The sequence below is a fragment of the Arachis stenosperma genome, chromosome 9 (assembly GCF_014773155.1).
Source record: "Arachis stenosperma cultivar V10309 chromosome 9, arast.V10309.gnm1.PFL2, whole genome shotgun sequence".
Lineage (NCBI taxonomy): Eukaryota > Viridiplantae > Streptophyta > Magnoliopsida > Fabales > Fabaceae > Arachis > Arachis stenosperma.
The window spans coordinates 9,245,854-9,259,842 of NC_080385.1; the positions used below are offsets into that span (position 1 = coordinate 9,245,854).

Sequence of the window (13,989 nt, forward strand, 5' to 3'; positions counted from 1 at the left end):
AAAAATGATAGTGATAAAATAAAAGGGATTATAGAAATATTTTTTATGTCGTAGAATTATTAAATAGGGATTATAGGAATATTTTTCATTGAATATTTATAATTTCTCTAAATTTTCAATTAGGTCCCTATACTTTTTTTTCTTTTCAATTAAGTCCCTAGGGGTATACAAGTAATTTCACAATTCACTAACATTTTTTTAACGTTTAACGTTAACAATGACTAAATTGAAAAAAAAAAAATTAACGTATACGGACCCAATTGAAAAGAAAAAAAGTGTATGGACCTAATTGAAAATTCGGTGAAACTATAAAGACCTGCAGAGTAATTAAACCAAATATTTTCTAATCTCAGAAATTTCACGTTTCAAATGTCTAGTTCTAAACATGAGACAAGTGACCCTAAAAAGGAAAAATTAATGTCAAAGCAATAAAATTGACCACTACTATTGTGACGAGTTTATTCTTAGAAGCACATACAAATCTCTCTCCTCAATTAAACATGCTTGCAGCATAGAAAATTTTCAAGAAACGAACCAAGGGTAGAATAATGAACGAGTGTGCTTGTGTGCATGTGTCTGAAAAATGACTAATAATCAGAAAATTACAAATGTCTTATTAAGCCATACATAGCACCCGTTGATTAATTGATCACATGATGGAGCAATTATCAGGGTTTGATTCATAAACAACCCTGTAGTTGCAAGCTGGGGGATTACATGGCACAACATAGCACCTTGGACAATTGCACCATGGAGGGCAATTAATGTAAACCGGTTGCGGTTGTGGCTGTGGCTGTGGTTTTGGTTGCTCTGCCGGTTTGGATTCAAGCTTAGTAGGAGGCTTGGGAGGGGAAGAACAGTGACCACTACACTTGGGACTCTCACATTTGATGCAAATGTTGCATTTTCCATCACACTTTGGATTGTTGCACTTGAAGCATATTAGGACACACTTGCATTCACACTTTGGCCCTTGACACTTCGTGCAATGATCGCCTATCTTGTGAAGATACAAATACCAGCATTGAATACCAAAGAATGGGACAAGTTTATGACAAAAAAGATAACTAAATTTAGTCATAAAAAAACTTTCCCATATCAGTTTAATCTCTCAAAAGTATGTTTGTCATAATAATTTAGTCTTGAAAAAATATATTTGATCTCTCACATTTCTTCTCATAGACTATTTGATGTCATATTTATCTCTCCAAAATAAAAAAATGTAGAATTTATCTATTAGAATAAACTAATCTGACAATTTTTTTAAAGGTTCAATTAATATCACAAAATTTTTGAAAATTAAATTAAAGTTACATGATAATTTAGTAAAAAATAAAAAATAAAAAATTATACTAAAATATGAGAGATATTCTTAATACATACACAACTTTCTTTTTATAATATATTTTATTATATATAATTTATAAAAATTCTTAGATAAAATATAAAGTATTTATTATCTTATCAATCTTAAACTTATTAAGTTTGACACATATAATAAAGTGTGTTCTATAATGTCAAATGTTTTTAATTATGTGATATAACAATAAAAGGTGAAATCCACTTTTTTTATCTCTTTCAATTTTTAGACAAATTAAACACTGGTGTATTAGACATCATAGAATTTTCTATATAATAAATAAAAGATTGAACTAATAGATATGTTAACGAAAAGGCACCTGTTCAAATGAAGATGTTAAAAATATCTTTTTATGAAGAGTCTTGTGTTAAAAGTGTGTTTTGTTTGTTTGGCCACATCTTAAAAAAAATAATACTTTTATAGCATATCAAATCAAACTCTACAATTCATCATCTAATAATAAAAAAGATTCATCTTTACATAAAAATAATTGTAAAATCTTCGTGATAGTATTCACACAAAAAATACTCTTAAAATAAGACATACTATGGGAAAAAAAAATGAGATATTTGTGGATGATAGGTGCTCACACTTGGGTTGGCAGTTGGAGCATTGAGCATGTGGTGGAGCTGGGAGACACAGAACAGCACAGAATGGCTTCTCTTCCTTCTTCTTTTCATCCTTCTTATCATCCTTCTTTTTATCATCCTTCTTTTCATCCTTCTTTCCCTCTTGCTTCTTCTTCACCTCTTCGATGCTCACAACCGTTACGCACTTGAACTTTTTGTTCAGTTGGTTGATCAGGTAAATTGTGTTGATGTTGTCTCCGATCACCACCACGCGATCTTTCTCATCCCCTTCAAGTGACACCATAGTCACCCCTGACAATTCGTTCCAAAAACAAGTTAAATATCTAAAATCAATCCTTCAATACCACATGATATCTCTATAAATGCTATTTTATATCTAAATTTTGGTTTATCAAGAGTCTTATAGGTCAATGAGTAATTTATCAAAATTTGAATTCTATTTAAATATCTATCGCTAGTTAATAATAAATTATTGTATACATAAATTGAGATTTGAACTTCTAATATTTGCTTAAACGGATGAGTGAACTGACTACTCTACCAATACAAATGAGTTATTTTATATCTAAATTTGATATCCACTTTTAATGGCCAAAATTATACTAATTGCTTTGATAAAATGTAAACTAAACTAAAGTGGATTGGTAAAAGATATTGACCTTGTACCTCTGCAGCAGTTTTCAGGGCCTTATTTCTGCATTTATCACAATGCATTTGGATCTTTATAACTACCTTTTGCTGCATATAAATTTAATTACCATTAATATATATAGTAATTGAAACACATAATTATTGAGAAGAAAAGAACGAAACATTGTTGATTAATTAGATTCTTACCTTCATAATGTTGGCTTAATTGAGATAAGTAAGTAGCCTTGAATTCGTGCTGAGAGAGCTTGCACCACTAAATATAAATAGCAAGAGAGAGAGACTTGAGTATAGATAGATGCCTTGTTTTGTTGTTACTTGAATGCAAAGAAGAGAAGGAACACGAGAAAGACGTAATCCTTGTTTGGGCGCCATTATTTTGATAAAAAAATATCTTTTTTTTATTGAAAAAAGATCTTTTTTTTATTTTTTAGTGTGTTTGGCAAATTTCTAATAGTAAAAGTAAAAGTACTAGGAAAATCAGAAAAATATCTTTTTTGAGAAGCTGTAATTTACATCTTTTTTTAAAAGATCTTTTTTCTTTAAAAAAAGATGTTTTTCATATAATAAATAAACAAAAAATTACTTTTATATTGTTATACCCAAACATAATTGATAAATAAAAAGATCTTTTTACATGAGATACCCAAACATAAATTTATTTTTACTTTTTCATAAGATTTTTTAAAAAAAGATAACTCGAAAAAAGATCTTTTCTTAGAACCTCACCCAAACAAGCCCGTAGTGATGACAAGTTTTTATGAAGATTGCTTGGAATATTGCTGTTACACTGGTTAGACAGTGAGTCACTTTCAAAGATTGGAATGAAATATTGATGGAGCATGAAATTAAATATTAAACAAATGAAACTAGTATGAGCTACTACTTATAATAAGATATATATTATTCGTCACGCTAATGTGTCCATTTGGTTAAAATTTCGGGAAAAAGTTGCTTTTATTCATTTAAAAAAAAAAAAAGCAGAATCTGACAAAAGACGGAGAAACAAGAGCATTGCGCATCTTAAGCATTATTATTAGTAGAATTAAGTAATTACAATTTGATGTTGATACAAGTTGTAAGAAAAGCTGTTGGTCAAGCACGGAATTAGTTATATTAAAGGAGAGTTTGAGAAGATAAAAAAAGCATATATTGAATTGATTTATAATTTCCATAATAAGAAACAGAGAATTAGTTGACGGAGAAACCAATGAAGGGACAAAGAAATTCAATTATGGTATGGGGATGCTCCCATAAAGATGCATCAAACGTCTTTTTTTAAAGATATTTTTTAATAATTAAAATTTAACACATATAATTATTTAAATTGTGTTATTTTTGTCAAAATTAGGTCAGATAAATTAATTTGACCAAAAAATAGTTAATCAAATTTTGAATTGGTCTAAATTAATATTTTTTTATAAAAAATAACTACAATACTCCTATTATATAAAATGACTAAAATACTTTATTATATATATTAATTTTAAAAATTCTAAATTCTAGCCTTTTTCTTCTTTGTCCTTAAAGGGTTAGAATTTAAAGTTTTCAAAATTAATATATATATATATATATATATATATATATATATATATATATATAAAATAGGAATATTTTAGTTGTGTTTTATAATAAGAATATTGTAGTAATTTTTTATAAAAAATATTAATTTATACTAATTCAAAATTTAATTTATTAATTTTTTTTGTTAAACCGATTTGTTCGGTCTAATTTTTAATAAAAAATAATACAATTTAATTAATTATATGTGTTAAATTTTAATTTTTAAAAAACATCTTTAAAAAAAGATATTTTTGACATCTTTATCTAAGTGGCTCCTTTATAGTATTGGGTTCTCTTCTGTTCACATTTTCTCTCTTTAAATTTGCAATCTTCAAAAATTTAAAATTTTCGTGTTGCCTAAAAAATTAATTGATGATCATAACCTAGTATATAACTTAACCTATTTATATGTAGTTTTGTAATTGATAATTTTTTTAAGATTTAATTATTTTGTTAGTCCCTATAATTTTATCAAATTTATAATTAAAATTTTTTATTTTTTTTAATAAATTTTTACACCATTTTTTATTTTATAATTAAATCATTTTTATGTTAAAAAATATTAAAATTAGTAAAATATTTTTTCAAAAAAAATATGTGATCAAAGATTTAATTTATGTGTACTTTTAATTTGTTAAAAAATATTTCATTAACTCAAATATTTTTTACACTAACAAAAATCTAGTTATAAAATTAAAAACAGTGTAAGAATTCAATAAAAAATATAAAATTTTAATTATAAATTTTGTAAAATTATAGAAATTAATAAAATATTTAAATCTTCTTTTAAATTTATTTCTCATATCAACTACAGCAAAACAAGAGTTTAACGACATTTGTTTTCAGACTTTTCACTGCTTAGCAATAATTTTAACTGGCGCTAAAATTTTTCGCGATGATTAGATAACCATTGCTAATTGGGGTGTCACCAAAGCATTTAATGACAGTTTTTAGCAACCACTAGTAAAATATTAAAATCACTCCGTTAAGTCACTTTTCTAAGACACTTGCTATTTGACGTATTTAATTTTCAACTAACAATTATACTCATTTTTTAATAAAATAAAATTTTCTTACATAATGAAAAATTGAATTCATTCATGAGTCAAATGACATACATTAAAAATCAATCCCAAATGATAGAACGTAAAGTTAGATAATGCAAATATCAAAATTTTATACTAGTGGATTCAAATGGAACATAAAAAAAATAGCTCTAACATAAAAAGATTATGTGAAAGTATACATTCTATTTTAATTTTTTTTTCATAATTATTTCGGTTAAAGATGAGAATAAGAATATAAGTTGGAAATTAGTTAGAATTGATTTGAGTACTAATAAGCCGACTCAAAACAATCTATTTGAAAAATTCTTTTCTCGACTTTAACTATTTGAAAGTAGCTTTATCATTTTAGGTGACTTTAATGTAATTACAAATTATGAAGAAAAAGAGAAAGGAAATATGAGATCTGATGGCTCTATTAAAAATTTTAATAGTTTTATTGACGATAATCAGGGACGGACCCAATAGTAACAATGAGGGGACACTTGCCCCACGGTGTTTTTAATTTGTTTTTATAAAATATAGTTATATATAATATGTTCCCGTTTTAAATTTTAAATGACCTCACTACAAATAAATTAAATTCAATTAGTTAGAATTTTAAATTCATTTTTTTATTTTTCTATCATTTTTATTATTATTTAACCTAATCAAATTTAATTCTTGTATTATCACTCTTTTATTCTCTTAAACCCTCTTCTTATTTTTACATTTTCAATTTTTTTTCTATTTCTTGTCTAGTGGTCATCTTCTCTTCATCAAAAAATAAATTTTAAATTTTTTATTTTTTATTTATATAGCTCTCCATGATTCTATGTATCTTCTAATTTCATTGTTTTTCTTTTTGATATTTTCAATTGTAAATTTTAATTCAAACAATTATAGTTTAAGTATTAATCTAATATTTTATTTTTTTCGTGACTTTATATATTTTATTTTATTCTTGATTTATTTATTTTTATTACTTATTTTTTATCTTTTGTTCTATTACATGTACCTATGTTACATATAAAATTTTAAAAATGAATTGATTAATTTATTAATTTAGAAGATATTTTTTATTTTTAGAAATAATAATAGAAAAATATTTTAATTACAATATATAATTAAACAAATGCATAAAATCTTTCATCTAATATTATATCAAAATTAAATTAAAAAATATATAACAAATTTAATTATTTTAAAAAGAAAGAAAGAAAAAATTGTGAATTATGTTTCTGTTATTTTATATACAGATTTAATTTTTTTAGTATTTATATATAATTCTAGTTTCAAATTATAAATACTAGTGTATATAATTTGATTAAAATATTTTAAGTTCAAGTTTTAGAAATAAAAAAATATTATTTTATAAATTATATATAATAAATAGTATTTTAAGAATGAAAGTCTTTACTAACTCTTTTTAATTTTTATATCTCCATATAATTAATAATATTTAACAAAATTTATTTTAGTATATATAATTTTGTCCCCACTCTTAAAATTTTCTGGGTCTATCACTGACGATAATCAATTGGTTGATTTTGAGATGATAGGACAACGATTTACATGGTCAAATAGGAGGGCTAGAGAGATGTTAATTAGAGAGAGGCATGATCGTTTTATGGCTAGAATGACTTGGAGGGAGACTTATTAGATGTGGTGATAAGAAGATTATCGAAGAATGGTTCGGATTATGCTCCTCTCTTACTTGATTCGGTTCCTTCAATAAGGTCTATTAAATGAAGATTTAAATTTTAGGAACGGTGGTGTGAGATGAGGATATAAGGACATTGATAGCAGAAGTTTAGAGTATAAAAGTTAATGACTCACCTATGTATATTTTGGCACAGAAATTGAGGTATTGTAGACACCGTCTAGTGGAGTGGTAGCAACATAACAAATCCAACTCTAAGAAAATAATTGAAGAACTAAATTTTATGTTGGAATAGTTGAGGACATCGGGGTTATTTTGGTAGGCCAGAGGTGTTAGAGGTAGAGAAAAAAAATTAGAAAATAAGCTATCGAAAGAAGAAAGTTTTTGGAAGAAAAATCAAGATGTAAGTGGCTGAAAGAAGGGGATAGCAATACAAAGTTCTTTCATCAGAAGTTCCAAGCTAGAAACCGAAAAAATAAAATAAATGAAAAAAATTAACCAACTAATTCAAGTAATTACTAAAAAATTAAATAATGACAAAATTTTTACCAGTCTGTTCTTCGTCTTCATGAAGGTCACCAACCTACCTATATACTTCGACAACCTAGGCAAAACTCTATTAGCAATGTTTATCAGACCATGACGCTTGAACCCCTCATCATTCTTAAAATAGGCCTTCAGTTCCTTCTGGATGGCTGGACAAATCTACGACGTTCGGTGGTCGCATCCCTTACGAACATCGCTCATTATCTGCTGAAGTCGTTTAGCTGTCTCTTGTCATAGATCTTCATGATAATGATATTATACTCTGCATCCCATATGAATTTCAACTGCACAAAGTGATTCAATAATATTAGTTAGTCAGAATAAAATACAGTTCAAATATAATTGATTAATTCAACATTATTGGGTTCTTACCGTACACTTATGAAACCATCGATATTTGGTCTCAGCCGGGATCTGCGTGTAGGTCAGCCACAGGTGGTCGTACATCGACTTAATGACTTCGGAGATCTTATGTGTGCAAGCATTGGGGTTTGGAGCAAACCTATCAGAGAAAAAATATAACATTAATAAACACATAGAACACATAAACTTACGATTAACAAACTTAAGATTAAAAAAAGTGTATGTACTCACGCCTGTATGGCATCAAGCCAAATTCTCATCCGGATGACAGGCGGTGGTGGAGGTACATCCTGCTGGGGGAACTAGAGGAATCACCTACTGTGAGCTTTGTCACTAGATATGCAGGGGGCGTAGCAGAAGGAGGCACGTATTTCAGGTTTGGGACTATGAACTGTTGGTATGCTAGACCCACCTATGGCGTCACAATGATCAACGGGGTAGTCGGAGTAGAGGACAAGGACTGAATAGTCGCAGGAGATTCGGTGGAAACTCTCCTTTTACCACGATCTCGAGACCTACTCGGTCTACCTCTGCTACTTGTCATCATGTCTGCAAAAAGAATGTATTATTAACACTATTCAGAGCATATTAACTACATAAATCATTCAACAAAATTTTCTGAAAAAATTGGACATAAGCTCCTCTAAAATTAGACATATAACTACCTTTACGGTTCTCACAAATCCAACTAATCTCAACCCACAACATCAGTCAACACACAATAAATTATTTGGTTCAATAAAAAATACTAATTACCAGTTGATCAAAAATAACAAGTAACAAGACCTCTTTCACATTTCATCACAATCAATCAGTGGAACAACAACCATGCTAAAATAGAAAGATTAGATAGGCAAAAGTTAAAAGGCCTTGCAATAATGAGAACATGGGTGAGCAGGCCAAAAAGGTAAAAGATTCAAGATCTGATCCACAGAGAAAGTGCTAAATTCTAAAATACTTTTCAAATACGAGAGAGGTATGAAGTCTAATTAACAATAAGAATTAGACAAAGATTAATTATAAGCTTATTAATACTATTTTCTAATAGTAAGTATAAGCTGATCAAAAGAATTTCACAAACAGCAGCAACAAATCAACTTATGGAATAAAGTATTGAGCTCTTTTAACATTGATACTGAAGCTTGCACATGTGATTTCATATTATTATATTTGTCACTTGAAGTGGAAATGAAATTTCAATTAAAGAAGAACATTGTAAAATCTTTGATGACCAAATAAAAGAGAGGAGCATGAAAATGGTTATTTTGAATTGATGAAGTTATTGATAATATTGCGCAGAATAAAAAGACAGAACTTGTCTACTAAATATAAAAATTGTTGGACTGAATGATAAGAACGTGGCTTTGAAACTACACATGATTAAAGCAATGGATGAATGCAGCAAGAAAGAAAGTATAACATGGTAAAACTATTGCAAATTGAAAGGAACTAGATAAGTTAGGTTCGGTTTGATAGTAAAAATCTCCATGGATGAGCTTTGTAGGTAAAATCTACACACTGAAACTCATCCATGAAAAATTTTTAGCCCATTTTCTTTATAGGAATTTCACTGCATTTTTACCCGCAACCAAAAACACCCATAGACTTAGATAATTAAATACCATTGCCACACACAACAGGCACTTTCAGATAACACATTTTTCTTGCAAACATTAGCAATTTAGACTTAGTTGTAATGTTATACATAATGCTAGTATTATGTTAATACATCTTGGAAAATGGGTAGCTCAAAATGGATGGATGGATGGTCCATTTCAAATTTCAACGATTTTTTTTCAAGAAATATGAAATTAAAACTGCACTCTGCATGTCATGATGTAAGGTTGCAATCATCAACAAATTTAAGATGAAGAAAGAACAAAAAATGAAAATATCACTAATTACTAACAGTTCAAATAATGCAGCATATTTTTTCTAATCTCTATAATCATTCATCAACACAAAATCTTAACCTAAAATCAACCCATATTCTTCTTTTAAACAAAAATATTTTTAGAAAAAAAAAATAGTAGAACAATAGTAGAACAATATACAAATTAGATTTAAGATAATAAAAATTGGTGCGAACCTCACTAACTTGGACCTAGTGGACGACGACGAAGCTAGACCTGGCGGCTGATGACAAAGTTGGAAACACAAAAAATAACACTTGTCAGCCGTGAGAAGAGCGGTGGCTGCAACGGAGGCTAGGGTTCGCAACGGTGACTGCAATGGAGATGTGGCAGCGGGGTTGACGGCATTGGTAGGGTTGAGATGCGGATAGAGAGAGAAAGGGAAAAGAGGGGTTAGAGAGAGAGAGAGAGAGAGAGAGAGAGAGAGAGAGAGAGAGAGAGTAGTTTTGAATCGAAGGGGAGAGGCATTCGCGCTTTGAATTTTAGGACTTATTACCGTCAGATTTACCGGCGGATAAATCCAACAGTAACTCATTGCGAATGACCAAAACACAGCATTTTACTAAGATGGGTTTACCGACGACTTTCTCCCACAGTAAATCCCAAGGAACATTTCACGCCTATTTCCCCAATTTTCCCTCCAAGTATTACTAACAAATTTACCGTCGAAAACTGGAATCCATCGATAACTGTTTGGCTCAACAAATTTCATGTCAAAACCATCGTTAAATCTGTTGGTAAAGCCGACGATAATGTATGACATTAAATCCGACGATACTCAACGTTTTTCTTGTAGTGTAAGCATATACTGTAAGCTTCTCTAGGTCTATGTAACAAGCAAGTATGTTATATAAGTATCCCTTTTTTGTTTTTTCAAATCTCTAGTCAATTGTAATTTCATGTTTGATATAAATTTGAAAATTTCAATTTCAGTTCCATCCTATGTCTTTATGTTCATATAATTGATTACCACAAAAGGAATAAAGAATAATTATTTTTTGTAATCGAATTTGGTTGATCGAGTTCTCATCAAATTAGGAGAAAGATTAACTGAATTTTGGACACTCTGATATTGAAGAGAAGCAATATGATAACATGTCTAAGGGTGTTGCTCATAATTTTATCATTCTGGTTCTGATCTTGTCTCCAAAAAATGTTTCAAATTTTTTTACCCATCCCATAAAGTCTATGTACAATGGACTCGAGATTAGGAGACATTGTGCTGTAGTTTCAATCTCATATGGATTTCATGTTTTTGTCTCGAGCCTATATAGTGTATACAATTTACAAATATAGTAGTAAGGAACTCTGTGTTTGATTAGTTTTGGGAGTTGTTAGTTTTGGGAGTTGTTTAACTCTTTTCTGCAATCTTAGAACCAATAATAGCCTTAATATCATAATTAGTTTGGTATGGTTGATTCTTTATGTAATATAGTAGTATTAGTATAGCCTAATCTATAATGCTCATCAGTATTGCTCTTTCGATTTCTGGTTTAATTTTGGTTCAATTTTTGTAATTGAGGGTTTGGTGCATTTCAAATCTGATTTTTCTGCTTAATTGAATTTTGTGAATTTAAAAATTATTAAATTTAAATATTTAAAATTATATATTGAATTTTCAAATAACTTTTTCAAAAACGATAAAATTTAAGTTTATCGTCGGTTAAATCTGCCGGTAACTATTAATTTAATTATTAATAATAAATAATATATTACCGTTGGATTTACTAGGGGGAATTCAATTGTAACAAGCTCCAAAATTTTGCTAATTAAAAGTTTATATCTTAGCGGTGGATGAGAAAATCTGCCGGTAAATAGTTACCGGCGAGGTTTATATCGTTGAATTTATTCTGCCGCTAAATTCAAAAGTATCTGACGACTTTCTTGTAGTGAGAGAGAGAAATAGGTGAGAGAGTGTGTGTAATTTGAAAACAAGGGGGAGAGGGTTTGCGATTCGAATTTAGGACAAGATTACCGACGGATAAATCTAACGGTAACACTTTGCAAGTGACCAAAATGTAGCGTTGGACTAATTAAGGTTACTGGCAAATCTATCCGCCGGTAATGTTCGTGCCAATTTTTTCTCTTATTATTCTGTCGAAAACTCGAATCCGACGGTAACTTTTTCATCCAATGAATTTATTACTAAATCCGTTGATAATCCACTGATAAACTCGCCGCTAACATCCATCGCTAAATCCAACAGTATTTAGCGTTTTTTTATAATGTTAATCCATGAAGATACTCGGTCCATTGGTATAAGTGTCTCTTAGAAATCATCTATAAAGCATGATATGTTCTTTTTTATTGAATCTATTGGATGAGTTTAAAAGTGCTAAAATTGACCTCATGTATAAAATAATAAATATATCTAAAAAAAGTAATAGCATGATATATCAACAAAATTTTAAAAAATAATAAAAAATAACGATAGTTAAAAGCGGCCATAAATATATGTGAAAAATGGAAAAGTCTAGGGGCCAGCAGTTTTATTGAATTTTGGCCAGCATGTAACCAGCAGAGGAAGGTGAGCCATTGGATGAAATTTCACATCAATCTCACACCATCAAATTATCATTGATGGCTAGTTGATGGCTAACAATCACAAAAATTGCTGGCCCCCTAGCATTGCTCGTGAAAAATTATTGAGTTTTTTAAAGGCTATTTTAGCAACAGCTATGAACTGCTGCAAATAATAAAATTTTCTTTGGTTGAAATAACAGTAGATATAAACCACCGCAATTAATTGCCAAATTCTAGCTTAAGACATGGCAGCAATGATAAACTGACCAGAAACAAATCACCACAATATTTGATATAGCGGCAGATATATTGACAATTACCGAAAATTATCGCTAATCTATTTACCGATACCTTAAAAATTAGCAATCCATCAAAAGTTGTAAAATCATTTTGTGACGGTTTCGCAAAAACTGCCACCAAATCGCACGTTCCTTGTAGTGATGGCCTGAGATATGCAGGACAAGTTATAAACCTCATCAAATGTTATAAAATAATCTTCAAATTAATGATAAAAGGTGAATACTTAATTTACAAGCAAGACCTCGTTTGAATTCGGTCACCTACAGATAGGAATATAGAGGAAGCGATAAGTTTGGCATACACACTAAGAGGCAGTGTAAAATTACATGGACCATACTTGTAATGCTTACTTCTAAGAGTTTGAAAATTTTAGTTTATAAATTATTCCACACAACCTCCTTACGTTGTAAAAACATGAAAATAGAAAAAGTTTTGCACATCCACATAGCCCATGAAAAATTTGCACAAAATAGATTGTATATGAGTCGTGTTATGAGAGTTACGTTGTATATAAATGTGTTTCAAAGTAGCATTTCCTCTAAATTAGAAGTCAATAAAGGGCCGAAGAATGAAAAAGCAAAAGTTAAAGGATAACAAAAATTACCCAAAATAAAGCACCTATTAAAAAATAAACAGAACTAAAATAAATTTACCAACTTTAACCTTAATTTTTATTTATTCCTAAAAGATATGAAAAATCAACAAATAAAAAATTATTTCTTAAAATTTATAGTTAAAAATAAAAAAAGGAGATTGTTTATTATATATTATTCACTGTGCTTGTGGATATTTATAAATATTTTTGGCTGCCTAGCTGCTTTGGCAATTAATGGATGGTGAATTTCTATATTAGAAAAAAAGAACTTATTATCCAGAAGCAAAATAATTCAGACGTGCAAAAGCAAATTAAACCACATCAGGTTGTGTGTTTAAATTTTATCTTTACCTTAATGTTAGCTTGATTTAGAGAGAAGCCACACAGCCAAATTATGCTCTTGCAATGAGAAAAGAACAAGTAGTTCCTCATGTTTGTCCTATGCTTTGGAGTTGAGTGGGTATGTACCTTAATAGGTTTATATACGCATCAAGCTATATCTATAGAAGGCCTAGCAAGTTTAATTTAATTTAATTTGTGTTAACTTGGGAAAAATTAAATTTATGAGAAGACTTCGAAGATTTCTCTATCTTAGGGTACGGTGTTTGGCCACTAGGTCACTTTCAACTATTAGCATAAAAACCGATGGGAGACCAAATTAGTTATGCATATGAAATTGGTAGCTAAATTAGGCTGTTAGTTAGATAATATTAATTACTTGACGGAAATGTTTTATTCATTTCTTTTTATTATCATTATATACCGTGATTTAATTAACGATCTAATTAAGTGTCAGTAATCTTTGTATGGACTACTATGGATCAATCCATCATCAGCTCTATATGTAACAGAATTTGTTAAAGTAATACGCACATATTCGAG

The 13,989-nt window shown here is 29.1% G+C and overlaps 1 protein-coding gene and 1 long non-coding RNA gene across 3 annotated transcripts; both read right to left on the minus strand.

Moving 5' to 3' along the window:
* Window positions 1–429: 429 nt before the first annotated feature.
* On the minus strand, window positions 430–2,906 carry LOC130950971 (pollen-specific leucine-rich repeat extensin-like protein 1). Of its 2 annotated transcripts, XM_057879576.1 has the most exons (4): window positions 2,788–2,906; window positions 2,610–2,688; window positions 1,951–2,241; window positions 430–996 (listed from the first exon to the last, which is right to left on the minus strand). In XM_057879576.1, the coding sequence occupies exons 1-4, from the start codon at window positions 2,791–2,793 to the stop codon at window positions 650–652; spliced, it is 723 nt and encodes a 240-aa protein (XP_057735559.1). In that variant the 5' UTR covers window positions 2,794–2,906; the 3' UTR covers window positions 430–649. The 2 variants fall into 2 exon arrangements, with proteins under 2 accessions (XP_057735559.1, XP_057735560.1); XM_057879577.1 differs by lacking the exon at window positions 2,788–2,906 and having other exon boundaries at window positions 2,617–2,676.
* Window positions 2,907–7,298: 4,392 nt separating this feature from the next.
* On the minus strand, window positions 7,299–13,543 carry LOC130950972 (uncharacterized). The gene is made up of 5 exons (XR_009073786.1): window positions 13,459–13,543; window positions 12,564–12,657; window positions 8,008–8,325; window positions 7,786–7,915; window positions 7,299–7,697 (listed from the first exon to the last, which is right to left on the minus strand). It is a non-coding gene; the product is annotated as an uncharacterized LOC130950972 (long non-coding RNA).
* Window positions 13,544–13,989: the final 446 nt, after the last annotated feature.

What these genes read in the sequence shown, in the direction of transcription:
- LOC130950971 (XM_057879576.1), bottom strand. An exon ending in AACTGCTGCAGAGGTACAAG is followed by an intron (nt 2,242 to 2,609) that starts GTCAATATCTTT and finishes ACGAATTGTCAG; the next exon opens with GGGTGACTATGGTGTCACTT. An exon ending in CTCCAACTGCCAACCCAAGT is followed by an intron (nt 997 to 1,950) that starts GTGAGCACCTAT and finishes TTCACAAGATAG; the next exon opens with GCGATCATTGCACGAAGTGT.